The 21,369-nt window shown below is 61.3% G+C and overlaps 3 protein-coding genes across 4 annotated transcripts in view; all 3 read left to right on the top strand.

Annotated features, from left to right (window-relative positions):
* The window catches only part of PLEKHM2 (pleckstrin homology and RUN domain containing M2), a 38,600-nt gene extending 34,633 nt beyond the window's left edge, over positions 1-3,967 (top strand). For both annotated transcript variants that reach the window (XM_078073764.1, XM_036067052.2), the window contains 7 exons: positions 121-253; positions 503-693; positions 1,113-1,178; positions 1,864-2,023; positions 2,317-2,496; positions 2,581-2,697; positions 2,970-3,967. In XM_078073764.1, the coding sequence (XP_077929890.1) occupies positions 121-253; positions 503-693; positions 1,113-1,178; positions 1,864-2,023; positions 2,317-2,496; positions 2,581-2,697; positions 2,970-3,104 (982 nt within the window). In that variant the 3' untranslated portion in view covers positions 3,105-3,967. The remainder of the gene's footprint in view (positions 1-120; positions 254-502; positions 694-1,112; positions 1,179-1,863; positions 2,024-2,316; positions 2,497-2,580; positions 2,698-2,969) is intronic.
* Positions 3,968-4,888: 921 nt separating this feature from the next.
* On the top strand, positions 4,889-9,625 carry SLC25A34 (solute carrier family 25 member 34). Its single transcript, XM_036067058.2, has 5 exons — positions 4,889-6,129; positions 6,685-6,750; positions 6,839-6,991; positions 7,348-7,482; positions 8,112-9,625. The coding sequence occupies exons 1-5, from the start codon at positions 5,710-5,712 to the stop codon at positions 8,292-8,294; spliced, it is 957 nt and encodes a 318-aa protein (XP_035922951.1). The 5' UTR covers positions 4,889-5,709; the 3' UTR covers positions 8,295-9,625.
* A 256-nt stretch (positions 9,626-9,881) lies between these two features.
* On the top strand, positions 9,882-13,584 carry TMEM82 (transmembrane protein 82). Its single transcript, XM_036067054.2, has 7 exons — positions 9,882-10,191; positions 10,388-10,509; positions 10,646-10,718; positions 10,911-11,085; positions 11,741-12,155; positions 12,673-12,860; positions 13,139-13,584. The coding sequence occupies exons 1-7, from the start codon at positions 10,106-10,108 to the stop codon at positions 13,232-13,234; spliced, it is 1,155 nt and encodes a 384-aa protein (XP_035922947.1). The 5' UTR covers positions 9,882-10,105; the 3' UTR covers positions 13,235-13,584.
* The last annotated feature ends 7,785 nt before the right edge of the window (positions 13,585-21,369 follow it).

The following is a 21,369-nucleotide window of genomic DNA, read 5'->3' as shown; positions in this document are numbered from 1 at the left end:
CACCTGCTGCCCTGAACTCCCTCCCCGAAGTTTCTGTGACCCCCCTCCAGGCCAGGATCCCGTCCAGTTGAGGAGTGGTCCCCACCGGGCCTCTGACAGCAAACCCCATTCCCTGTGCAGGTTTTTCTTGGTTTCTTTGAAGTCTGCCATGATCAGAGGCTGCCGGGAACCACCTTACCCCAGTGTCCTGACTGATGCCACCATGGAGAAGCTAGCACTGGCCAAATTTGTGGCCCAGGAGTCTAAGTGTGAGGTAAGTGCCAGGAGTGGAGGGGAGGGGTCGTCCCCGAGAGGCCAGCTGTGGTGTCAAGGCGAGGTCGGGCGGGGCAGATAGAGGTCTTTAGCTCTTGTCCGTCCCCCACCCGGGAGGGGCTCTCCTGCCCCTGGGTCCTGTCCCCCGCCCCACTGGGGCGTGTCCTTGCTTCCTCAGTGGCCATTCCTGATGCTGGGCCATCGGTGAGCCGGGCCCACACCTCACCGCTCTGTTTGCTGCCCCTCCCAGGCCACTGCTGTCACCGTGCACTTCTATGGGCTTGTCCACTGGGAGGACCCCATGGATGAGTCCCTGGGTCCCATCCCCTGCCACTGCTCACCCCCCGAGGGCACCATCACCAAAGAAGGCATGCTGCATTACAAGGCGGGCACCTCCTACTTGGGCAAAGAGCACTGGAAGACTTGCTTCGTGGTACTCAGGTGGGCGCCCCCGCAGCGCTGGCCTCAGGCTCAGCCTGGAGCTTGTTGGGCCGGCCATTGAGGAGAGAAGCCCGAGGGGGCCTCCGCCCACCCCCACAAGGGTTCTAGAGTCGACCTACCTGGGGATATTAGAGCTTATGTGTAAAGCCAGCCATCTCCGGGGCCTAAGGAACTCTGGGGCATCAGGTGTAGGTCTGGGCTGGGCTGCGGCCAAGCCTCTCACTGTCCCGGGTCTGCTGAGGGGGTAGCGTGCCCTCCTACGCCTCTGGTTCCTTCTTCACCCTCCGTTTCACAGAAGACAGGTCCCTTGGCCTCTGGGGCATCAGGCGCCAGCTTGCGGGGGGTCCCTGGGATCTGGGCTCCACCCGGCCCCCAGTTCCTGAGACAGACCTCACCCCTGCTGTGTTGTGCCCCTGCAGCAACGGGATCCTCTATCAGTATCCCGACCGCACTGATGTCACCCCCCTGATCTCGGTGAACATGGGGTGAGTGCCCTGGTGATGGGGGGCTGGGCAGGTGTGGGGCCTGGCATCGCCGCCCGAAGATGGGGACTCTGGCTGAGCCTGCGGCGCAGGGCTCCTGTCCTCCCTGGCTTGAGCTGACACCCCCTCTTGTGCGTCAGTTCAGGCCCCCCACTCAGCCCCCCCGGTCCGGCAGCCCTGATTGGTACCCAGGCGTCTGCTGAGCTCTGAGGGCTAAAGCACCCTGAGCAAGGGGAGGAGGGGCGGCTTCCTGTCAGGGAAGCAAGAGGAACTCCTTGCCAGGAAAGGATCTGGGCAGGCCAGGGAGGGGGTCCCTCCCCTGGGAAGCTCCCGACCTGACTGAAGACGGACACACACATTCTTGGGGACAACCTCAGGCCCAGAGAGGGAGTGTGAATGAATGTGCCCTGATCCTGAGAGGGCCAGAGCTAGGAGCCCATTCTCACCCCTCGCCCGGCCAGGCTAACGTAGCTGGAAGGATCTTGGCAATTCTGGAGACAGAAGTTGTTCCACAGAAGGGGGTGGGCCTGGCCGGCCGCTGTAAGCCTCTCCCGAGAGCCCAAGGGGTCCACACCACCTTCTGGTGTCCTCCCACCTCCGGGACCGCGGGTGCAGGCCCGCCGTGTCCGCCTGCCTCGAGCCGCCCCCGCCTGCTCCTTGCCCCTCTCACCCTCCTCCTCCGGCCCAGGGGGGAGCAGTGCGGCGGCTGTCGGAGGGCCAGCAGCACGGATCGGCCCCACGCCTTCCAGGTCATCCTCGCCGGCCGGCCGTGCCTGGAGCTGAGCGCCGATAGCGAGGCCGCCATGGCCGACTGGATGCAGCACCTCTGCCAGGCTGTGTCCAAAGGGGTGAGCGCCTCGGGCCTGCGCCGTCCATCCGGCCGCCCGGCCCCGTTCAGGATCCCCAGGGGCCCCTTCCCCAAACCCACACGCTCGGGGAGCAGCCCACGAGGACCAGGACAGGGGCGTCCAGGGGCGGACCCGAGAGCTCAGGGCCACCGTCACCCCTGTCCCCACGTCCGCTTCTGAGGTGGGTGGAGCCCGTCTGACGGCTGGCCGGGCCCGAGCGGGGGGCGCCGGTGATGGCCAGCCCGGGAGAGCGCCAGCTTGCCTCTCCCCTCCCCTCTGCCAATGCCCTTCAGGTCATCCCCCAGGGGGTAACTCCGAGCCCCTGCATCCCCTGCTGCCTAGTGATCACCGACGACCGCCTCTTCACGTGCCACGAGGACTGCCAGACCAGCTTCTTCCGCTCCCTGGGCACGGCCAAGCTGGCGGACATCAGTGCCGTGGCCACTGAACCGGGCAAGGAGTACTGTGTCTTGGTGAGCTGGGTGGGGGGTGGGGGGGAGAGCAGGCCCTGCAGCAGGGGCGCTGCATCTGCTCACCTGGGGACCCGCTTTCCCCAGGAGTTTTCCCAGGACAGCCAGCAGCCCCTCCCACCCTGGGTCATCTACTTGAGCTGCACATCTGAACTGGACCGATTCCTGTCTGCACTGAGCTCAGGGTGGAAAACCATCTACCAGGTACCTGGCCGCCCAGGGCCCCGAGGAGTGAATGGAGCCACTGTCTGGGGAAGGGAGCCCTGCATGGTACAGAGGCTGGAGTCAGGGGCCTGGGGACAGCGCCGTACCAGCAGCTCCGTGCACCTGAGGCTACAGCTGAGAGTCGAGCCCAGGAAACACCGCTCCTGACCTTGGTCCCATGGTGCGGGGGTGACTCCGGGGTTCCCACGGCTCCCCGGAAGAGCGGGGTCCCGGCCGCAGCCCTCACAGATTCCCTCCGTACCCCCACACAGGTGGACCTCCCCTACAAGGCCATCCAGGAAGCCTCCCACAAGAAGTTCGAGGATGCCCTGAGCCTCATCCACAGTGCCTGGCAGCGGAGCGACAGCCTCTGCCGGGGCAGAGCCTCCCGGGACCCCTGGTGCTGAGGCAGAGCCGGCCAGCACCCCGGGGGCCGAGAGAGGCCTGCCGAGCAGCACCCGCTGTCCTCGCTCCGGGCCAGGCTTCCAACCGTGTTCACAGCCCACTCCCGCCCTGGGGGACAGAAGCACCGGGTCGGGGCTCGAGACAGGGTCTCTCCCCTCCCAGGGATCCAGAACGGGTGCTCCACGCTCTCGGGCATCCCGCCCGGCCAGTGGTGACCGGAGGGCGCTGGGGCAGAGGGTCTGAGCCCTATGGGCTCTGCGTACGCACGGCACATGCAGATGCACATGCCTCTCTTCAGGGTAGCGATGAGAGTCATACCAACTCTGAGGGGAGCAGGACTGAGAGGGCAGGAGTCCCCTCTTCCTCTCCTGGGTCAGGGCTCCGGACCGAGGCCCGGCCGTCCTCGTTCACTTTTGACCACTCAGCTGGCCGTGCAGGGAACCTGGACGCTCAGGCCTCCGTGCATGCTCCCTCCTCACCAACTCCATCCCCAGGCACACTGCTGTCTGCCTTGCGAAGGCCCACCGCTGGGGACTGGGCCGGGGCGGGAGGGGGGTGCCGGGGGGGAGGCTGGGCGGCCCCTCCCTGGCTGCTCGGAGGTCCTGCATGTCCCCGGCCCCTGCCTCTCCCCAAACCGCAGTGCCCAGCGGACCCAGGAGGACCCGGGAGGCAGGCCATCTCCTTCTGCCGGGAGCAAAGGGGAGGGAGGAGGGCTTGGAGAGGAGCAGAGCCCCCCAGACTGGCGTCCCGGAGTGTGCCTCCTGACCATCCCCTGCTTGGCTGGAGTTGGGCCCTCTGGGGGAAGAGGTCAGATGGTCTGGGTTTTGTTTTTTTTTTAAATAAAATAGACATGTTATATTGCCAAGACTTGTCACGGGCCCTTTGTGACCAGGCTGGAGGTGGGGGATCCCAGCCCCCCTCTAAAGCCCCTCAGCCATTCATTCCCTGATTTTCTTCCATCAGCTGCGCAGTGCTGACACTGGATGCCCGGTCAGCCACTGCCCCCGTGCTGCTCTCTGGAGCTCAGGCCCTGAGGGTTTCTTGGCCTGACCTTTGCTCTCCCTCCTATTTCCTGCAGTGGCCAGGGGAGGGGAAGCCACCCCTCTAGTCCCAGGGCCTGTCTGCACGGCCAGGGCAAGGCAGTCCACGGCCAGCCTCCCCAGCTCTGGGGGCAAGGGCCAGCCATTTGGGATAAACTCAGGAGAGTCCAAGCTGTCCCCAGACTTCTTGTTGAGCTGCTACCCTGGGGCCTGGCCAGAGGGTGCTGCCAGGCTTACCAGGCCCAGGTGGGGAAGGGGAAGGTGCCCTGAGGCGCTCAAGCACCCCGCACTGCCACCTCCAGGCCCTCACACCTGGGAGGACAGGGGTGCGTGCTGGGAAGGGTGGGCATGGAGGCTATCGAGGTGGGTTCCAGGCAGGGTGGCTCTGCCTCTGGTTCTGACTAGGACTTGGGTGATGCGGGCTGTCCGTGGCAGGAGAGGGCTGCCCTGGGGACAGAGGCCAAGGTGGGCAGGGTGGTGCTGGCTCCCAGGCGTGTGAGGTCCCTTCTGACAAAGGGCCATTTCCATGCCAGGGCCTCTCCTCTGGAAACCTACAGCCCAGAAGGGGCTCCCACCAGAAGGGGGGCAGGACGGGGGGGCAAGTCCACATGGGGTGAGTGACCAAAGCCACAGGCCACTCCTTGAGACACATGGCTCAAGGGCCCTGAAGTCCTGGGAGGCAGGGACGGGGTGAAAGGAGCCAGAAGTGGGGGCGGGTGGGGGTGGGGAATGTGGACCATCTTTTACTGGGTGAAGCCCTGTGCCAGGCATGTTCTTCACACATCTCTAGTCCTCCAAAAATCCTCTGAGGTAGGTACTGATATTCCCATTTTACAAACAGACTGAAGCTACGAGAGAGGAAGTGATTGCCCAGGGTCACACATGATAGATGGCAGAGCCTGGGATTCAAAATCAGTTCCACAGGGCTCGAGAAGCCCTTCGCCCCCTCTGCTCTCCCTCACAGTGGGACCATAGACCGTGGGAGCCAGACTGGAAGACCGAGGCCGGGAAAGGGGAGCACAAGGACGGCGCAGGGTGGTTGTGGACAGCTGCTGCATTGCCTGGGCACGCGGTTTCAGGAGGTTTCAGGAGCCTCCCCGGGCGGTTGCCCCTGTGCCCGGGGCTCTGAGCTGCCGCAGGACTGGCTAGACCAGAGGTGGGGCCAGGGCCACCAGCCCTTTGCCCCAGGGCCAGAGGGAGGGCAGGAAGACCAGAAAAGCAGGAGGAGGTGTCTCAGCTGATTGGCAGCTTCTCCCCGCCCCCAATCTCCCTCCTGCCCCAGGTGACCTTTTCCCCAGATCCCAGGGTCCAAGCACACCCCTGCCGGGAGGTGCGGACAACAGCGACAGCTGGGATTGGTCAGAGCCAGCGGGGGCGTGTCCCAGGCTCCGCCAGCCCGGGTGGCTGAGCAGAGCAGGTGGACTCCCGAGATAGACCAGGAGCCACCCGGCCTACCCGACTGGGACCTCTGCCCTCCAGGCATGGCCCCAGGCCCCCTTGGTCCCCAGCCCTGTGGCCGTGCAGGGGTGCGGACAGCCTAAGTGCCACCACCCCAGGGCCTGTGCCCATGTCCCTGACCCAGGCACAGCCGGCCTCAGGAACAGAGGCCATGGAGACGGTTGCCCCAGCTGTGGACCTGGTGCTGGGCGCCTCGGCCTGTTGCCTGGCCTGCGTCTTCACCAACCCCCTAGAGGTGGTGAAGACGAGGCTGCAGCTGCAGGGGGAGCTGCAGGCCCGCGGCACCTACCCACGGCCCTACAGGGGCTTTTTGGCCTCCGTGGCAGCTGTGGTCCGTGCAGACGGGCTGTGTGGCCTGCAGAAGGGGCTGGCCGCCGGCCTCCTTTACCAGGGCCTGATGAATGGCGTCCGCTTCTACTGCTACAGCCTGGCGGGCCAGGCTGGCCTCACCCAGCAGCCTGGTGGCACCGTGGTCGCGGGCGCCGTGGCTGGGGCACTGGGAGCCTTTGTGGGGAGCCCTGCTTACTTGGTGAGTGCCTTGTCTCCATCCTCCACCACCCCGTGACCCATGACCCAGCTCCCTCGGGGGCTCTGGAGCCTTCCAGGCTGACTCTGGTACCAGGTGGGGTGGGGCAGGCTGGGTGGGGTCGCTCCGGGAACATCCCTGCGAGGGGATTGGAATCCGCCCCTGGGCCAAAGCACCGGAGTCTTGCCCCGATGCTCCTTCTCCTGGGGTCCCTGCTCCACTGGACCTGGGCCGGAGGGCGGGGGGGGCAGAGGGTGGCAGGACCGGTGCTGGCTCAAACCCAGCGTGGTGGCCCGTCTTCCTGTGTGGCCGAGCAAGTTAAGAATAAGCGAGGCCCCCACGTCCTAGGCTGGATGCCGAATAGTCATGATCCCGCATAGTCAGAACAGCTTGTCCAGCGGGAGCAGAGAGGCCGGGAGGTCAAATGCAGACCCAGGCCGACTTCAGAGCCCCCCCAACCCTATTCCCCACGCCCCCTAAGCTGGGGGTGTGGGCTCCTGGAGGTCTGGACGTCGGGGTACAGCTCGCCCAGTCCCTCTGTCACATCTGCTCTCACAGGTCAAAACGCAGCTGCAGGCCCAGACGGTGGCCGCGATGGCCGTGGGGCACCAGCACCATCACCAGGTAGGAACTGTCACTCCCCAGAGCCCCCTGGGCCGGGTGGGCTGGCAGGGGCTGCCCAGTGACCCGGTGCCTTTCTTCTCCCCCACAGAGTGTTCTGGGTGCCTTGGAGACCGTCTGGCGGCAGCAGGGCCTGGCAGGGCTGTGGCGGGGCGTGGGTGGGGCCGTGCCCAGAGTCATGGTCGGCTCCGCGGCCCAGCTGGCCACCTTTGCCTCTGCCAAGGCCTGGGTGCGGGAGCAGCAGGTGAGCCAGGGACACCTGTGTCTGCCCACGGACACGACAAAGTCAGGGCCATCTGCCTCCTTCCTCCCTGTGCGGGCCCTCATCACACCCCGACATCTCCAGCCGGACCCCCACCTAGGGAAGCCCAGGGGGAGGGGACGGACAGGGCCCCCGAGGAAAGCTGAGGACCCCGGCTCTGCCCCTGTGCCCAGCAGGGGTGGGGGCCGGCAGCGAGCCCTGACGCTGTGAAGGAGCTGGGCCGGGGCGATGGCTGGAGGGGCCTGGTCTGTCCCCTTACCTCCAGCTCTTCCAGCCCCCAAGTGCCGGGAGGGGAAGGTGGGCACCTGCAGGGGTCAGAGTCTGTCCCGTCCCCACAGTGGCTCCCGGAAGACAGCTGGCTGGTAGCCTTGGCTGGAGGCATGATCAGCAGCGTCGCCGTGGCTGCTGTCATGACCCCCTTCGACGTGGTCAGCACACGGCTCTACAATCAGCCCGTGGACGGAACTGGCAGAGTGAGCAGGGGAGGGTGCGGGGGGGGATGTGGGGAGCTGGAGAGCACGCCCCAGCACGCACACACACACAGAGCCGGAGACATGCAGACGTGTGACACACACGCAGACACATTGGTTCGGCTTGTTTGCTGAGCACCCATGTCCCGGGCATGGGCTAAGCATGTTCACACCTGGATTTTGTTCTAGCCTCACAACCACCTTCATTTTCCTGATGAGGAAATGGAAGGTCAGGGAGATCTAGTGACGTGCCTGAGGTCACCCAGCTGCTAAGTGCAGGAGCCGGGCCAGGAATCCAGGCTGGACCCACGGCCCGGCAGACACACACGGGCCACCCCGTACCCTGGCGCGGGTTGTGCTCAACACAAAGGTGCCCTCCAAAGGCTGAGCTCGGGGCGAAATCCACTCGTGTGCCACTAGCCAAAGCTCGGCCCCCGGGGCATGGGCTGTGGCTGCCTGGAGGAAGAGGTCTCTTCGTAAATGTCACAGCCTAAAGAGCCACCTTTCTGTAAGTTGCCAGCTTGGGGAGAGTCTGCTGACGTGCTGCAGAAGCCCCCACACAGACACACCGGCTTGTGGCAGCCAGGGCTCCATGACCCCCACCGTGACCTCCGCCCCGTGTCTGTCCCCAGGGCCAGCTGTATGGTGGACTTGCCGACTGCCTGGTGAAGATCTGGCGGCAGGAGGGCCCCCTGGCACTCTACAAGGGTCTGGGCCCGGCCTACCTGCGCCTGGGCCCCCACACCATCCTCAGCATGCTCTTCTGGGATGAGCTCCGGAAACTGGCCGCACGGGGCCAGCGCCAGGGCACCTAGGCAGCATCCGTCATCCCGGATCCTGACACAGCCCGGGACCTGGCGGGAAGCGACGGCCCGCTCCGGCTGGCAATGGCCGTCTCAGAGCAGGCCACAGGCCCAGACCCTGCCACACGTCCGAGGAGAGTGTGGACAGCTCTGGTCAACCGAGACCCCTGGCCCACTCAGGGCCTGAGCCTCTGCCCTGGATCACCAGGCACTCTGTTCTCCGGCAAGTTCTCTTCCCTCTCTGCCTGGGTTACCTCATCCCAGAGCCTTACCCGTGATTACAATAACCGCTCCGGGGCATGACCGTCACCACGAGCCGGGTCACTCACATGCATCAGCTTGCTTAGTCCTCAAACAGGACGAGACAGTGAAATCCTCTCTTACCAAGAGGAAGCTGAGGCTCAGCAAGGTGAAGTGCTTTGACCAAAGCCACACAGCTCTGAAGGGACGGAACCAGGACTGGATCTTAGCTCTGCCCAGTGCAGACTGGTGCCCCTGGCAGGAGCCAGGACCCGGGGGCTGGAGGGCCCCTGAGTGTCACTAGTCATGGGGAGGCCCCAGGATGCACCAGGAGGCCGTCGTGTCACACCTGTGTTCGTGAGCTCAGGCTGCCGTAAAAAGCACCTCAGACCAGGGGTTCAAACGACAGATCTTGTCTCACAGTCTGGAGGCTGGAAGTCCAAGATCAAGGTGTCAGTAGGGTTGGTTTCTCTGAGGCCTCTGTGCTTGGCGGCCCTGGGTCCTCACATGGTCTTCCTTCTGTGCCTGTGTCCGAATCTCTTCTAATAGGGACACTAGTCATGTTGGATTAGCACCCACCCTAATGTCCTCATTTTAACTTAGTTACCTCTGTAGAGACCTCATCTTCAAGGACAGTCACAGACAGACTGGGGGTTAGAACTTCAATATATGAATGTGGGGGGGGGCCTAGTTCAGCCTATAACATCAGCTGAGAGCTTTTACTGAGGGCCTCCTAGATGCCCAGTACTGGGGGCGTTTGCACAAAGCCTCATGACCATTCTGAAAGGGAGCTCTTGCGGTGCCCATTCTTCAGATGAGGAGGCTGAGGCCCGGGGCAGGGAAGTGACTTGCTTAAGGTGAGTCGCGGAGGCAGGTGTCCTCATCCCGGGCCCTTTCCGCAAGCTGCAGCCACACTCCCCCAGCGAGTATGTTCCTAAGGCCCGCGCTGACCTTTGTGCTTCAGACATGGACACTGAGTACCTGGAAGGGACAGAACTGGCCCAGGTCAAGCAGCCTGAACCGCCACACCCCACGTCTGCCGTTCCAAGGGCACAGTACCCCTACTGCACACTCCAAACCAATAAAGTTTTCTATTTTGTTTACTTCCACGACTCCCTTCTGCTGGCAGCCTCAGTCTCCGCCACCCGTGAACCCCCACCCTTGGCTCGCTCTCCTCAGTTGGGAAAGGAGGATCCAAAAGTTTTGGGGCAGGCCAGTCGCACCCCACCGCCTCCATCCCGACTGAGGCCTGCCACCTAGTGGACACGGGGAGGGCCCTCAAGGAAGGCTGCCCCGTGGCTGAGGGAGAGGACCCAGACCCCGATCTCAGCCTCAGGCTGTGGGGGGATAGATGCCCTCCCTCCAGACCTCAGGCTGAGGACGCTGAGCCTCAAGCTGTGGGGACACAGACCCCGCCTTCCAGAACTGGGGCTGAGGGGGCAGAGCCCAGATGCAAGGCTGGGGGTGGGAGCAACAGCAACGCCTGGGGCTTCGGGAAGGCCCTGTGGGGCAAGCCCTAGCGGAGGCTGAAAAAGTGGGCCCCCAACTTGAGCGCGGACAGAGGCCAGAGACCAGTGCTGGAGATGCCCCCCGTGTCATGCTGCCCAGATGTGGAGGCCCTGAGCAGCCGCTTGGCTCCCTGGGCCCATAACCCTGCGGCCCTGAAGGTGTAAGGCCCCTGCCTCCCCTCCCGGGCCCTCCCCTGTCCTCCCCTCCTCCCCCAACCCCACTTCTGACCCCTCCCTTCCCGGACTTCTGACCCCTCCCTTCCCCCATCCCCCCACCCCCGAGCTTCTGACCCCTCCCCGCCCCTCCCCTCCCTCCACTGACACCTTTGCCCCATGACGTCGGTCTCTCTGGTGCAGACCTGGCCGGAGGCTGGGGCTGCTCCTGGCAGCCATGTTCTTCCTGCCATCCCTCCCCTCCTGGCTCCCCAGCCTCCCCTCCCTCCAGTGGGGCTCCGGCCTCCTCGACTCTGTCCTTCAAGGTGAGCACCGCCTCCTCATCCCGCGCAGCCCCGCCCCTCGGGCAGCTCTGGGCCCCCCGCAGGGTGGACCCCCCACGTGGGTCTCCCACCACCTGTCACCCTGCCAAGCTCGCTTGCCCTCCCTCCTGCCCCTCAGGCCTCATCGGGGCCAGTGGAGTCTCGGTCCTGAACAGCCTCCTGAAGGTCTACTTCTTTGTGAACTGTGCCAAGTGAGTGTCTGCCAACCCAGCCCACTCGGGGCCCCTCCCTGGGCCCTGCGCCCTGAGCTGACTCTGGCCTCATGGGGGAGGGCTGGAAGGAAGAGAACCCCGTCCCCAGGGTGCATTTCTGGGGGCACGGGGTCCGCTGCCTGGGCCGAGGCTGGTGGTTCTGCCCCTGCCCATGCCCGCTCTGCCCGACAGCAACCCCGAGCGGCGGCTGGAGAAGGAGCGGCTGCAGGCCCAGTGGGCCTCGCTGGAGATGGTGCACCTGGCCGGGCTGGCCCTGATCCTGACCGTCCTGGGGGCCCGGGTGGCCGCCCTGGTGGTGCTTGAGTTCTCCCTCCGGGCTGTCTCCACACTGCTCTCCCTGGGCAAGGTAAGGCTTCCGGAGGAGGTGAGTCACGACCCAGCCCTGGGCCCTAGTTCTCCCCTAGAACACAGGAAGCTGGGCCCAGCCGGAGCAGCCTGTCTCCTCACCACCCCCTTTCTGTAAGACTGAGACTGGAGAGTGCAGATTGCCCCTGGGGGTTGGGAGCACAGTCCCGCAGTGGCCCGAAGCCCCAGGCCACGGGCGGTGGCAGCTCCAGGCTGTGGAGCTCCCCACGTGCCAGGCGCCCTGCCAGATACTTTGGGTGCGTCATCTCGCGCATCCTCACAATCACAGGGGGTAAAGCTCTGCTGTGATGGGGGGACTAAGCCTCAGAGAGGGTGAGCGGCTTGTCCCAGGTCAACCAGCAAGAAGTAGAGTCAGGCTTTGAACCCAGGTCTTCAAGGCTCCGGGCCACCAACCTTCAGCGAGTAACAATCGTGTTGGAGACCAGGCAGGGAGAAGTGGTCCCAGGCAGGGCTTGACCCGAAGGCAGTGTTCCTTCTTTGGGGACGATTCCCAGGGTTCCTTCTGGCCCCAGCCTCCTACAGAGCGGTCTGTGTGCCTTCACAGCCGCCTGGCCCGTCCCCCGCCCCCGTGGGAGAGGCAGCGCCCCCCACCGCGGCCCCTCTTCTGCTCCCTCCTCCCCCCACCCCCTGCGCAGGGCTCCGAGGGGGAGAGGCTGCGGCTGTACTTGCTGAGCCAGTACTCACTGGGCTGCGGGCTGACGTGCGGCCTGAGCTTCCTGCAGGAGGGCGCCCCTCGCCGCACCCTGAGCCTGCTGCTGGGCCTCTGGCTGGCCGCCCTGCTCAGCGCGGGCGCCCGGCGCCTCTGCCGCCACGCCTGCCAGCTCTACGAGCCGCACCGCGGCCTGCAGCGCTGCGGGGTCTGCCTGGGCCTGCTGGCTGGCGCTCCGCACCTGCCGCGGCTGCTGGCCCGCGCCCTGGCCGTGGCCTTCGCTGTGGGCAACCTGGCGGCCGTGGCCCTCGTCAACCGGGACTTCCCCACCACCTCGGACGCCGTGCGCTTCTGGATGCCGCTCGTCATCTGCTACGCCCTGCTGGTCATCTACATGCAGGGTGAGGGCCACCGCGGGGGACCTGGGCACTCACGGGCCGCTGTCCGACCCGGGCACAGCATCCTCACGCTAGGCCCTGGGGAGGCCAGCCACGGCCAGACACCCCCCTCCCCGCCATCCCAGGGCGCCCAGTCTAGTGACAGAAGCCACAGGGAACAGCTCAGGGAAGGGTGTGGCGTGCGGCGGGAGCTTGGATTGGGTTTTGAAGGATAAGTAGGAGCCCCCTGGGAGAGGTGGGGGGTGGGGGCAAGGAGGTCCTGGCAGGGGAAACCACACACGCCAAAGCCCAGAGGTGAGAGGAGGCACGGCGTCGGCGAACTGGAAGAAGCTGAGTGTGGCTGTCACCCCGAGGGAATGGGGAGGGGATGAGGCTGGCCAGCGTCATGGGGGCCTGATGGGGAGCCCTCATCAGCCAGGCTGGCAGGCAGCTGAGAAGCCACCGCGGGTGCCAGCAGGGGAGAGTGGCCTGGGGCCCCAGGTGTGGCGGCACGCGGTGACAAGCACCCCTCCCCCCCCAGAGGAACAGCGGCAACACCCCGGCCTGCAGAGCCACGTCCAGACGTTGCTGGTGCGCATGGGCGGCCTCTTCGTGCTGCTGCTGACCGTGGGCTGCTGGCTGGACCTCCTGGGAGTCCTCCTGTCCCTGCTGGGCGAGCTCTGGTGCCTGGTAGGCAGCCGCACTCTGCTGGACCTTTGCCAGATACAGGTGGGCACCCCACCCCGAGCGTCCCCCGGACACTGACCCTGCCCCAGACGGTGCAAGGAGCCTCAACACGCCCCAAGTTTACGAAGAGCTGGGGTGACCTCTCTTGGGGTGGGGGCAGAAGGAGCTGAAATCCCCTCTTCCTCCTGGTGTTAACCTTTGACCCCGCAGAGGTCCCGAGTGGGAGGAAGGGCCTGGGTAATCGGAGGCCTGAAGTCCCCCACCAGAGGATGGGGGCACTGAGTGGTGTCCTCCATCTCTGCCTCCCCACCTTCCCGCAGGATTTTCCATCCCAGAGGCCTTCGGGGTCAGCTCCAAGGCAGTCCCAGCGCCAGCCCTCAGCAGCTGCCCAGCCCCAGGACACAGCCCCCTCCTGACCTGCCTTAGCAAGGACTTGAAGTCCGTCTTAGGCCCACCCAGGCTCATCTGGAGGCCTTGACTCCAGGACACTGCCCCGCAGCAGAGGGGCCAGCCCCACCTGGAGCTCAAGGTGGGCGCTGGGGGCTCCTGCAGGGAGGTGAAGGCTTGGGGCTAGGGACCTCAGAAGGGGGGCACCAGGAGGCCAGTGGGTGAAGCCCTGTTTTTCTCAGGATGGACAATGCATACAGCCCCCTCAGACCCTCCTTCCCCAGGGGGGTTGGGGAATGGGGGAGAAGTGCATCCTCAGAATGGCCCCCCTTTACTGGCCTCCCTCTCCTCCTCCATGAACAACAATAAAGATGATTTTTCTCAACCCGTGCTTAGAATCATGAACACACAGAGAGGGAAAGAGGCTTTTCTGAGGCCACACAGCCCTTCTGGCTGGGGCAGGTTCCGGGGATACATGCGGACTGGGTCCCCTGGGGTTTAGGAGTTCAATATTGAGGTGGCTGAGGAAGCGACAGGGATTCGGTGGCATGGACTCATGGTCTAGCACCCACTTGCAGTTGTGGGTGGACGGTGTCCGTGTCCCGCCCCATCCTAGGCTGTCGAAGACCATGAGGGTCCTTGCTCTCTCATCCTCGTTCAGCCCTATCTCCCCTGCAGGGCCCAGCCCAGGGAGGCCACAGAGTATCTGGGAAAAGGTCGGGTACCAGCTCCTCTCCTTACTTGCCGTGTGCCATTGGGTGGGTCGCTGTCACTCTCTGAGCCAGTCAGAAGAAAAATGGCCATGTGTGGGATGCTTACCACGTGCCAAGCACTTTTATGATCTCTTTTCATTCTGACATCAGCCCCAAGAGACGGGTACTGTTATCCCTTTTTAACAGATTCAGAAAGCCCAGAGAAGCCCAGAGAGGTTATATAATTTGCTCAAGGTCACAGAGCTAGTTAGTGGCAAAGCCAGGATTGGAGCCCGGGTGGCCTGACCCCCAAAGCTCAAGTGCTTTGCGTGCTTCCTGCTACCTTCTTCTTGTTGAAGAGCTGGGGCCACGGAAAGCAACAGAGGTGCATATAAAAAAATAGGGTAGGTCCATTCCTGGAAGGTTCTGGAATGTGGTTCCAGCCACCTTGCGAGCAGAGTAGCCTGAGGTTCCATCACAGCCACGTTTTCCTGGCCTGGGCACCGGGCCCACAGGGATTGAGGGCCCTTTCCGAGGAGGGGCCCCACAGGGCAAAGAAGACTCCTAGCTAGGGGGTGTCCAGAGGGCTACGAGGGTCAGGTTGTCTGGGAGTGACCGAGGACGCACCAGGAAGGCGGTGAGGCGAGAAGGTTCTTGGAGGATTCCAGGTTCTGGCGAGCGCTGCTTCTCAGCAAAGGCCACCATGCTCACCCAAAGGCTACTTCTGGAAGCAGACAGAGTCTGGTGTAGGCTTCTCTGTTCCCCACCCCAGGGCACACCTGGGACACGGGGGCAGGCTGGCCCCAAGGCTGGACAGGGTGGTTTCAGCTCCTTCAGAAATGGCCACCCACTGACAGCTCAAGCCCAATCTCTGATCCCTTGCTCTCTGCGCTCTACCCCCAGGAGGGCCTCTCAGCTCCAAAGTAGCTGAGGTGGGGGAAATGCCTGTGGTTGCCCCTTCTCCCAATCCAGGACCCAGCCCCCCCTCCGCCTGGGAGTGTGTTCAGTTCCCTCTGGGCAGGAAACTTGCCCCAGTCTGGGAGGAAATGGCTCAGTTAGCTGGGCACACGGCCAGCCCTTGCCAGACCCAGGCACCAGGTTCCGACTTGGGCCCGATGTTTTTGCTGGAAGGTTCCCTGGCCTCCTGGCTCCCAACAGCCTGGGATCCAGTGGGGATAGGGCTGGGAGGGGATTGGATTTGGCGCTCCTTTCCTTTTTATGGACATGGGGACCATTTCCAAACAAAAATTGGGTCACATGGGTTGGAATAGGATTCTTTTCTTATCTATTAAATTATTTTTGTGAAAAGTCTGACAAGGGCATAAAAATTAGATCACTCTAAGTGAGGCATTTAGCAAATCTCCATACCAAACAAAGAAAAACAGGCCTGAAGTCCGGAGAGCAGAGGAAATCCAGAAGGTACGGTCTGGAATGGGGTATGCAGCTGGGACTCATTCTCCTACAGAGACCATAAGAGGCCCGAATCCTGGGCCCGGACCAGCATCCTTCTGAAGAGGTGGGAGACCAGGACTCCCAGTCTCTGCTAAGAGAGGATGGTAACCTCCAGGACAGCTAGGATTGGGGTGAGCCAGCCTCCTCCCTCCTGAGCCCCCTACTTCTGGCTCTTCTGAGCTACGGCATTGTCCCTTTGGGCATCTTGCATGCCTTCCCCTGTTTGCTCATTCATAAGTAATTACTAAACATCCGCATGGGGCCAGGCTCTGGGCCAGAAAAGATGCAGAAGTAACAACTGTGCTATAAAGAAATATAAAGCTGGGTAAGGGGATAGAGTGGCGGGAGGTTGGGGCGAGCAGGCTGAGAGGGTATTTGTTAATCACCGTCACATAACAAGTGGCCCCAAAACTTAGCAGCTTAAAACAACAGATATTTATTGTCTCCCTCTTTTTTTTTTTTTTTTTTTGAGAGAGAGTGCATGTGCTTGAGCGGGGGTGGGGGGTTGGGGGGGAGTGAGGAGAGGGGGAGAGAGACTCTCAAGCAGGCTCCATACCCAGCCCAACGTGGTGCTCCATCTCACGACCCTGAGATCATGACCTGAGCTGAAGAGTCAGACGCTTAACCGACGGAGCCACCCAGGTGCCCCTACTGTCTTTCTGTGGATTGGGTCCCACAGCCTGGAAGGGTCCTCTGGCTCAGGTTCTCCTCACAGACCAAGTCAAGTTGTTGGCCAAGGCTCTGGTGTCATCTTAAGGCTTGACTGGGGTAGGATCCACTTCCAAGCTCACTCATATGGTTGTTGGCAGGGTTCAGTTTCTTGTGGGCTACTGGACCGAGAGTCTCAGTTCCTCTCTGGCTGTTGGCTGAGGGTGTCCTTAGTTCCCTGCCACATAGGCCTCTCCAAAGACAGCTCTCAACACGGAAGCTGGCTTCCCTCAGAGCAAGCCAGGGAGGGAGAGAGAAAGCAGACAGCAGGACAGAAGTCACAGTCCTTTTGTAGCCCGATGTGAAAAGCAACACCCATTGTTTTTGCTGTATTCCATGGATTAGAAGCAAGTCCCTGAGTCTTGCCCACCCTTGAGAGGAGGGATTACACAAGGGCAGGGCAGAAGGTGTGGAACCTTGGGGGCCATCTTTGAAGCTGCCTTCCACGGAGGGCTTCTTTGAATGGACTGAGGGAGCAAGCCAAGCAGATTCTGAGGGAAGAACATCCCTGGCTGAGAGAAGAGCCCGGGCCATGGCCCTGAGGTGGCAACAAGCTGAGAGTATTGTAGAAACAGCAGGAAATTTAGTGTGGCTGGAGCATCAGAGAGGATGGAGTGGCAGGAATGAAGTCGCAGAGGTGGGCAGGGACCAGCTCACTCAGGGCCACGATGAGGGTTGTGACGGGTAGCCAGCAGAGAGTTTGTACAAGGGAGTGAGTGACATAATGTGACTTACATTTTTAAAGGATTCCTCTCCTTGCTGTTTGTAGAATAGTGCAGAAACAGAAAACCAGTTTAGGAGCATTTGGAATTACCCACATGAGATGATAATAACCCTGGGAATAACCCAGGGCTTGGACCAAGATGGTAGCCATAGAGGTAGCCAGAAGTGGATGGATTGGATTGGATGGATGGACATGGCTGGATGGATATGGATGTATTGTGAAGAGCTCATAGGGCTTCCTGATCAATTAGATGTGGGTATTAAAGAATGAGAAGAATCCAGGGCTCTTAGCTTTTTGGCCTGAAAACCTGGTGAATGAGGTGGGAGGCATCTGGGGCAGAGCAGGGCCATCTCACACGGGTGTGGTCAGCATTGACGGGAAGGCCAGATGTTACAAGGTTTGATGAGGTCTGGGGCTCAGGGAGGCCTCACTGACAAAGAGCTGTTGACCTGGAATCCTGAACATTCAGGGGGAGTTCCCAGACCAAGGGAGTGGTGGGGAAGCCCAGGCGCTGAGCCGCCTGAGGGGCTAAAGAAAGGTCTATGTGGCTGAACAGAGGGGGCGAGAGTCCCAGCAGTGGGAGACACTGTCACAGAGGCTGGCTGTGGCCAGATCACCCAGGATCACAGGAGGGCTTGGCGTTCCCCCCGCCCCAAAAGCAGCAGGAGCCCCTGAGGGGCTTTGTGGGGGCCCTTGAAGATCACACGCTGCTTTAGCAAGATGGTCTGGCCATCAGTGGAGATGTGTTGTGAAGGAGTAAGAGCAGGGCCAGTCCAATTTTAAGGGTCCCCCCTTAGGAAAAAGAATACAAAATCTGTATTAAATGAATAGTGATAGAACGATAAAGAAAAGCATAACAAATTGCTGGAGGCCTAGAGACTTGGGTTCCTTCTTCTGACATCTCCCTGGGCAGCGTGCCAGGAGCACTTAATGGAAAATGCTTCCTGAGTGCGATCTGGCTGCCTCCCCTCCCAGAACACTCTGTAACTCCCAGCAACCCTCACAGGGGCCCCTACAAGTAAGAGGCCTACACAGTCACTATAAACCCACCTTGGCTAAGAGAGAAGTAGGGAGGCCAGCTGGGGGTAAGGAGGGGTCTCAGGGACTGGAGTTGCTGAGTAGATGAAGCCAAGGGTGGGGGCTCCTGGTGGGGATGGGGGCTCAAGCTGGGGGATGGGATCAGTGAGGTGTTTGAACAGGGGCTCAGCCTTGGCCAGTGGCCGAGGGCTTGGGGAAGTCTCAGGGACCTCAGGGACCTGACTGACACCAGGATTTCCCCCTCTCTGTCCGAGAAGGAGCTCTGACCTTCAAGACTGGGGTCAAGGAGCCTCAAGCCCCCTCCATGGCCCACCTCTCACTCTGGAGCCCGTGCTGATTTGGCAAACCATGGGAACCAACCAGCTTAGACAGTGTCAGTTCAGGCCCCCAGAGCAGGAGGGGATTAAGACCCAGACGATGTTGTCATAGCCAGGTCTGGGAGGCTGGGCCCTGTGTGGCCCAAGTGGACACAGACTTGGGGCCTGAGAGGAGGGGAATTTATGTGGCTATAATGTGGCCCAGTCTGCTCCCCCTGAGTTTTTAAACATTTCCCTACACACTTGGCCCGTTCAGTAGAGTTGCCTGGAGCCAGGCCACCTGTTTGAATGAAGCTCATTTACTAACCTCATGACCTTGAGCAAGTTATTGTCTGTGCTCAGTTTCCCCATTTGTTGAGTGCACTGAACAGATGGTAGGGCATGTAGCCAGCGGCTGACTGTGGGCTCCAGTCCCCACCAGCCCGCCAAGGGACCATAATTTGCATTACCTGCCCCCAGCCTTCCGAGCAACCTGGGAGGAGTTGACTGTTTCTCTTTCTCCTCAGGAGAAAACCCAAGGTACAGAGAGATCACATGACTTGCTCAAGGTCACAGAGCTAATAAGTGGGAGAGCCAAGATCCAAATTCAAGGAGGTCTGACTCCAAAGCCCAAGCCCCTTACAGCTCACTACCCCTCACTATTTCTACGTGATTTGCCTACGCAGCTACTTAAGACCTCCATCTCCAACTTGCGCATTTTGTAGGAATTACTGAGTCCCTACTATGCACCAAGCATCATGCTGGGTGCTGGAGACCCAGAAAGGAATGAGACAGAGCCCTGCTCCCAGGCTCATGGGGAAAACATAGTGGTGCAACCCAGCAGCCTTGGGATGTATCCAGGGGATGGACATGACTCCTAAGCCTGCCTGGAGGAATCAGGACAGACTTCTCAAAAGTGGTGACAGGGATGCGGAGTTTGACAGGAGGAGGAGGTGATCCAGACCCATGGGGTCTCACCAGTCTTCACCATGACTCTGCTTTCAGCAACAGAAACACAATTTTAACCTGTTGAAGACAAGGCAAGAAAAAAGAGAATGCATTGGCTCCAGAGGTCCAGAGGGAAGACTTCAGGCATGGCTGAATCCAGCAGCCTAAGTGATGAGATCAGCTATCTCTCCTTCTTTATCCTCTTTGTTCCCATGCCTTCTGTGTTGGTCCAAGTGCTCGTAAAAAAGTGGTGCCAAGCTTGCATTCTGGCAAGACTGGAAAAATTCTGCCTCTTTTTAAATAGTTCCAGCCAGGCACTGACAGTGGGGGTGGGGTTCCTCAAACAGAAACTGGAGGCTGTGACCAGAATCCAGGGAAGTGATGCCAGCTGACAGGAGCCATGACGTCCCTCGGATTCTCCAGTGGAACCAAGTCTCTGCCTTACCTCCAGCACTTTGTTCATCTCGCGGTGATCTCCCCAGACCCCTGTCCTCTCCCTGCCAGGGAGAGAGGAAAGGAGCTCATCTCTGAACACCTGCGAAGCACCAGGCATATTTATCCACATGCATCCATCAAATCCTCACGGTGAAGCAGGGAAGGGGTGGTGACAAGAGGAAACCGATTTGCCCAAGGCAAGCGACTGACCAGTGGCAGGGCTGGACTCACTCACAGATCCTGCTTTGACTCCTATCTGTGCTTGGCCCGCCACCTGCCCTGCTGCGGTGGGAGGCGGGCTCCCGCTTCTCGGAACTGCCCCCCCCTCCTGCCTGGCTGGACACAGAGTAGGTGCTCAGGGAATAAGTGTTGAGCTGATCCGACTCCCAGCAGGCAGAGCAGAGGATGGAAGAAGGAGCAGGGGCAGAGTCAGGACGGGGAGGCCCAGGGAGGTTTCTGAGGCTCTTTGCCAAGAAGTGGACCCCCTGCACCTCCCCCCGCCCCGAATGTACAACTTCATGCAGCTGTAAGTCTGGGCACCCCACCCCCCAAAGGCTGGGGCTGATGGTTCTGCTCTGGTCTGGCCCACACGGAGCCGGTCAAGGGGAAAGGCCACTGAGCAGGCAGATGCTTCCCTTCCTCAAGGTCTCTGCCAGTGGGGGCTGTGTGGCTCCGGGAAACTTGTTCCTATTCCCGGGTCTAGTTGCACAGCCTATGGACTGTGTGAACAGAGGGCTCTGGAGACCAGGCGAGGGTGACGGGACAATAGCCAGAACTACCATTGGTGGGCACTGACCATGAGCCAGGTCCTGGGGGCCCCTTTCAGCACCTCTGTCCCTAACAGTTCTACAAAGGGAAGCATTCATGTCCCCAGGGGAGGGTATCTGATCCATCTCCCCTATTTTTTTGTTTGTTTCTTGAAATAATTTATTTTTAAGTAATCTCTACACCCAATGTGGGGTTCGAACCCATGACCCCGAGATCAAGAGCTGCATGCTCCACCCACTGAGCCAGCCAGGTGCCCCTCCCTTATGTTATAGGTGAGGAAACAGAGCCTCAGAGAGGGAAAGAGCTTGTCCAAGGTCATAGCCAGCACCAGAATGCTGGGAGTTAAGCCGAAATCTGACCTCAAAGCCCGTATATTCCTTACTGCCTCCCTAGCCCTGGAATGTCCTCCCCTGTTCTTCTCATGGCTGGCTCCTCCTCATCTCATCTTAAGTGACACCCGCCCCCCAGAGAGGCCTTCCCTACTCTCACCTGCCCCCCTTACTCTGTGTCAGCCCCTTATTCATTCCTTCATGGCACACATCACCATTATGTTATGGTCACCGTGAGATCATGGTAACTATTAGAGTAGTTTGTGTTACATGTTGATCTCTCCCACCTCTCCGGAAGTTCCGTGGGGACAAGGATGGGTTGTGTCTGATTTGATTGCCTTGGGCTCCACGACTCCTTTTAGCACATAGTAGATGCCCAACCAATGTTTGCTGGATCAAAGCCCTCTTCTGGGGGCAGTAGGTGCATGCTCCCCTCAGACCGGGCGGCAGCAAACATCCGCACTGCCCTGGTTCTGTCCCCCAAACCTCTCTCCCACCCCTTCCCTGCCACCCGGAGTCTCAGCTGCCACAGCCCTACTAAAAGATTAAGCCGCCTTGCTCAACTGCTTGGAAGAGAGCTGGGTCCAAGGCTAGCAGGACAGGGGGAGGGATCAGGGGCTCTCTGAGCTGGCAGACAAAGGGCGTGTGTTCCCACCCAGGACACTTCCTGGGTTTCCCTTACAGGAAGCTTGGCACCAGCCAAGGTGACACTGACACCTGTCCCCTCCCCCCCCCCCCCCCCCCCCCCCCCGCCTCCGGGCTGGTGTGGGACCG

Source organism: Halichoerus grypus, chromosome 5 (assembly GCF_964656455.1).
Source record: "Halichoerus grypus chromosome 5, mHalGry1.hap1.1, whole genome shotgun sequence".
In the NCBI taxonomy this organism is placed as follows: domain Eukaryota; kingdom Metazoa; phylum Chordata; class Mammalia; order Carnivora; family Phocidae; genus Halichoerus; species Halichoerus grypus.
This window is presented reverse-complemented; position numbering and strand designations above follow the sequence as displayed.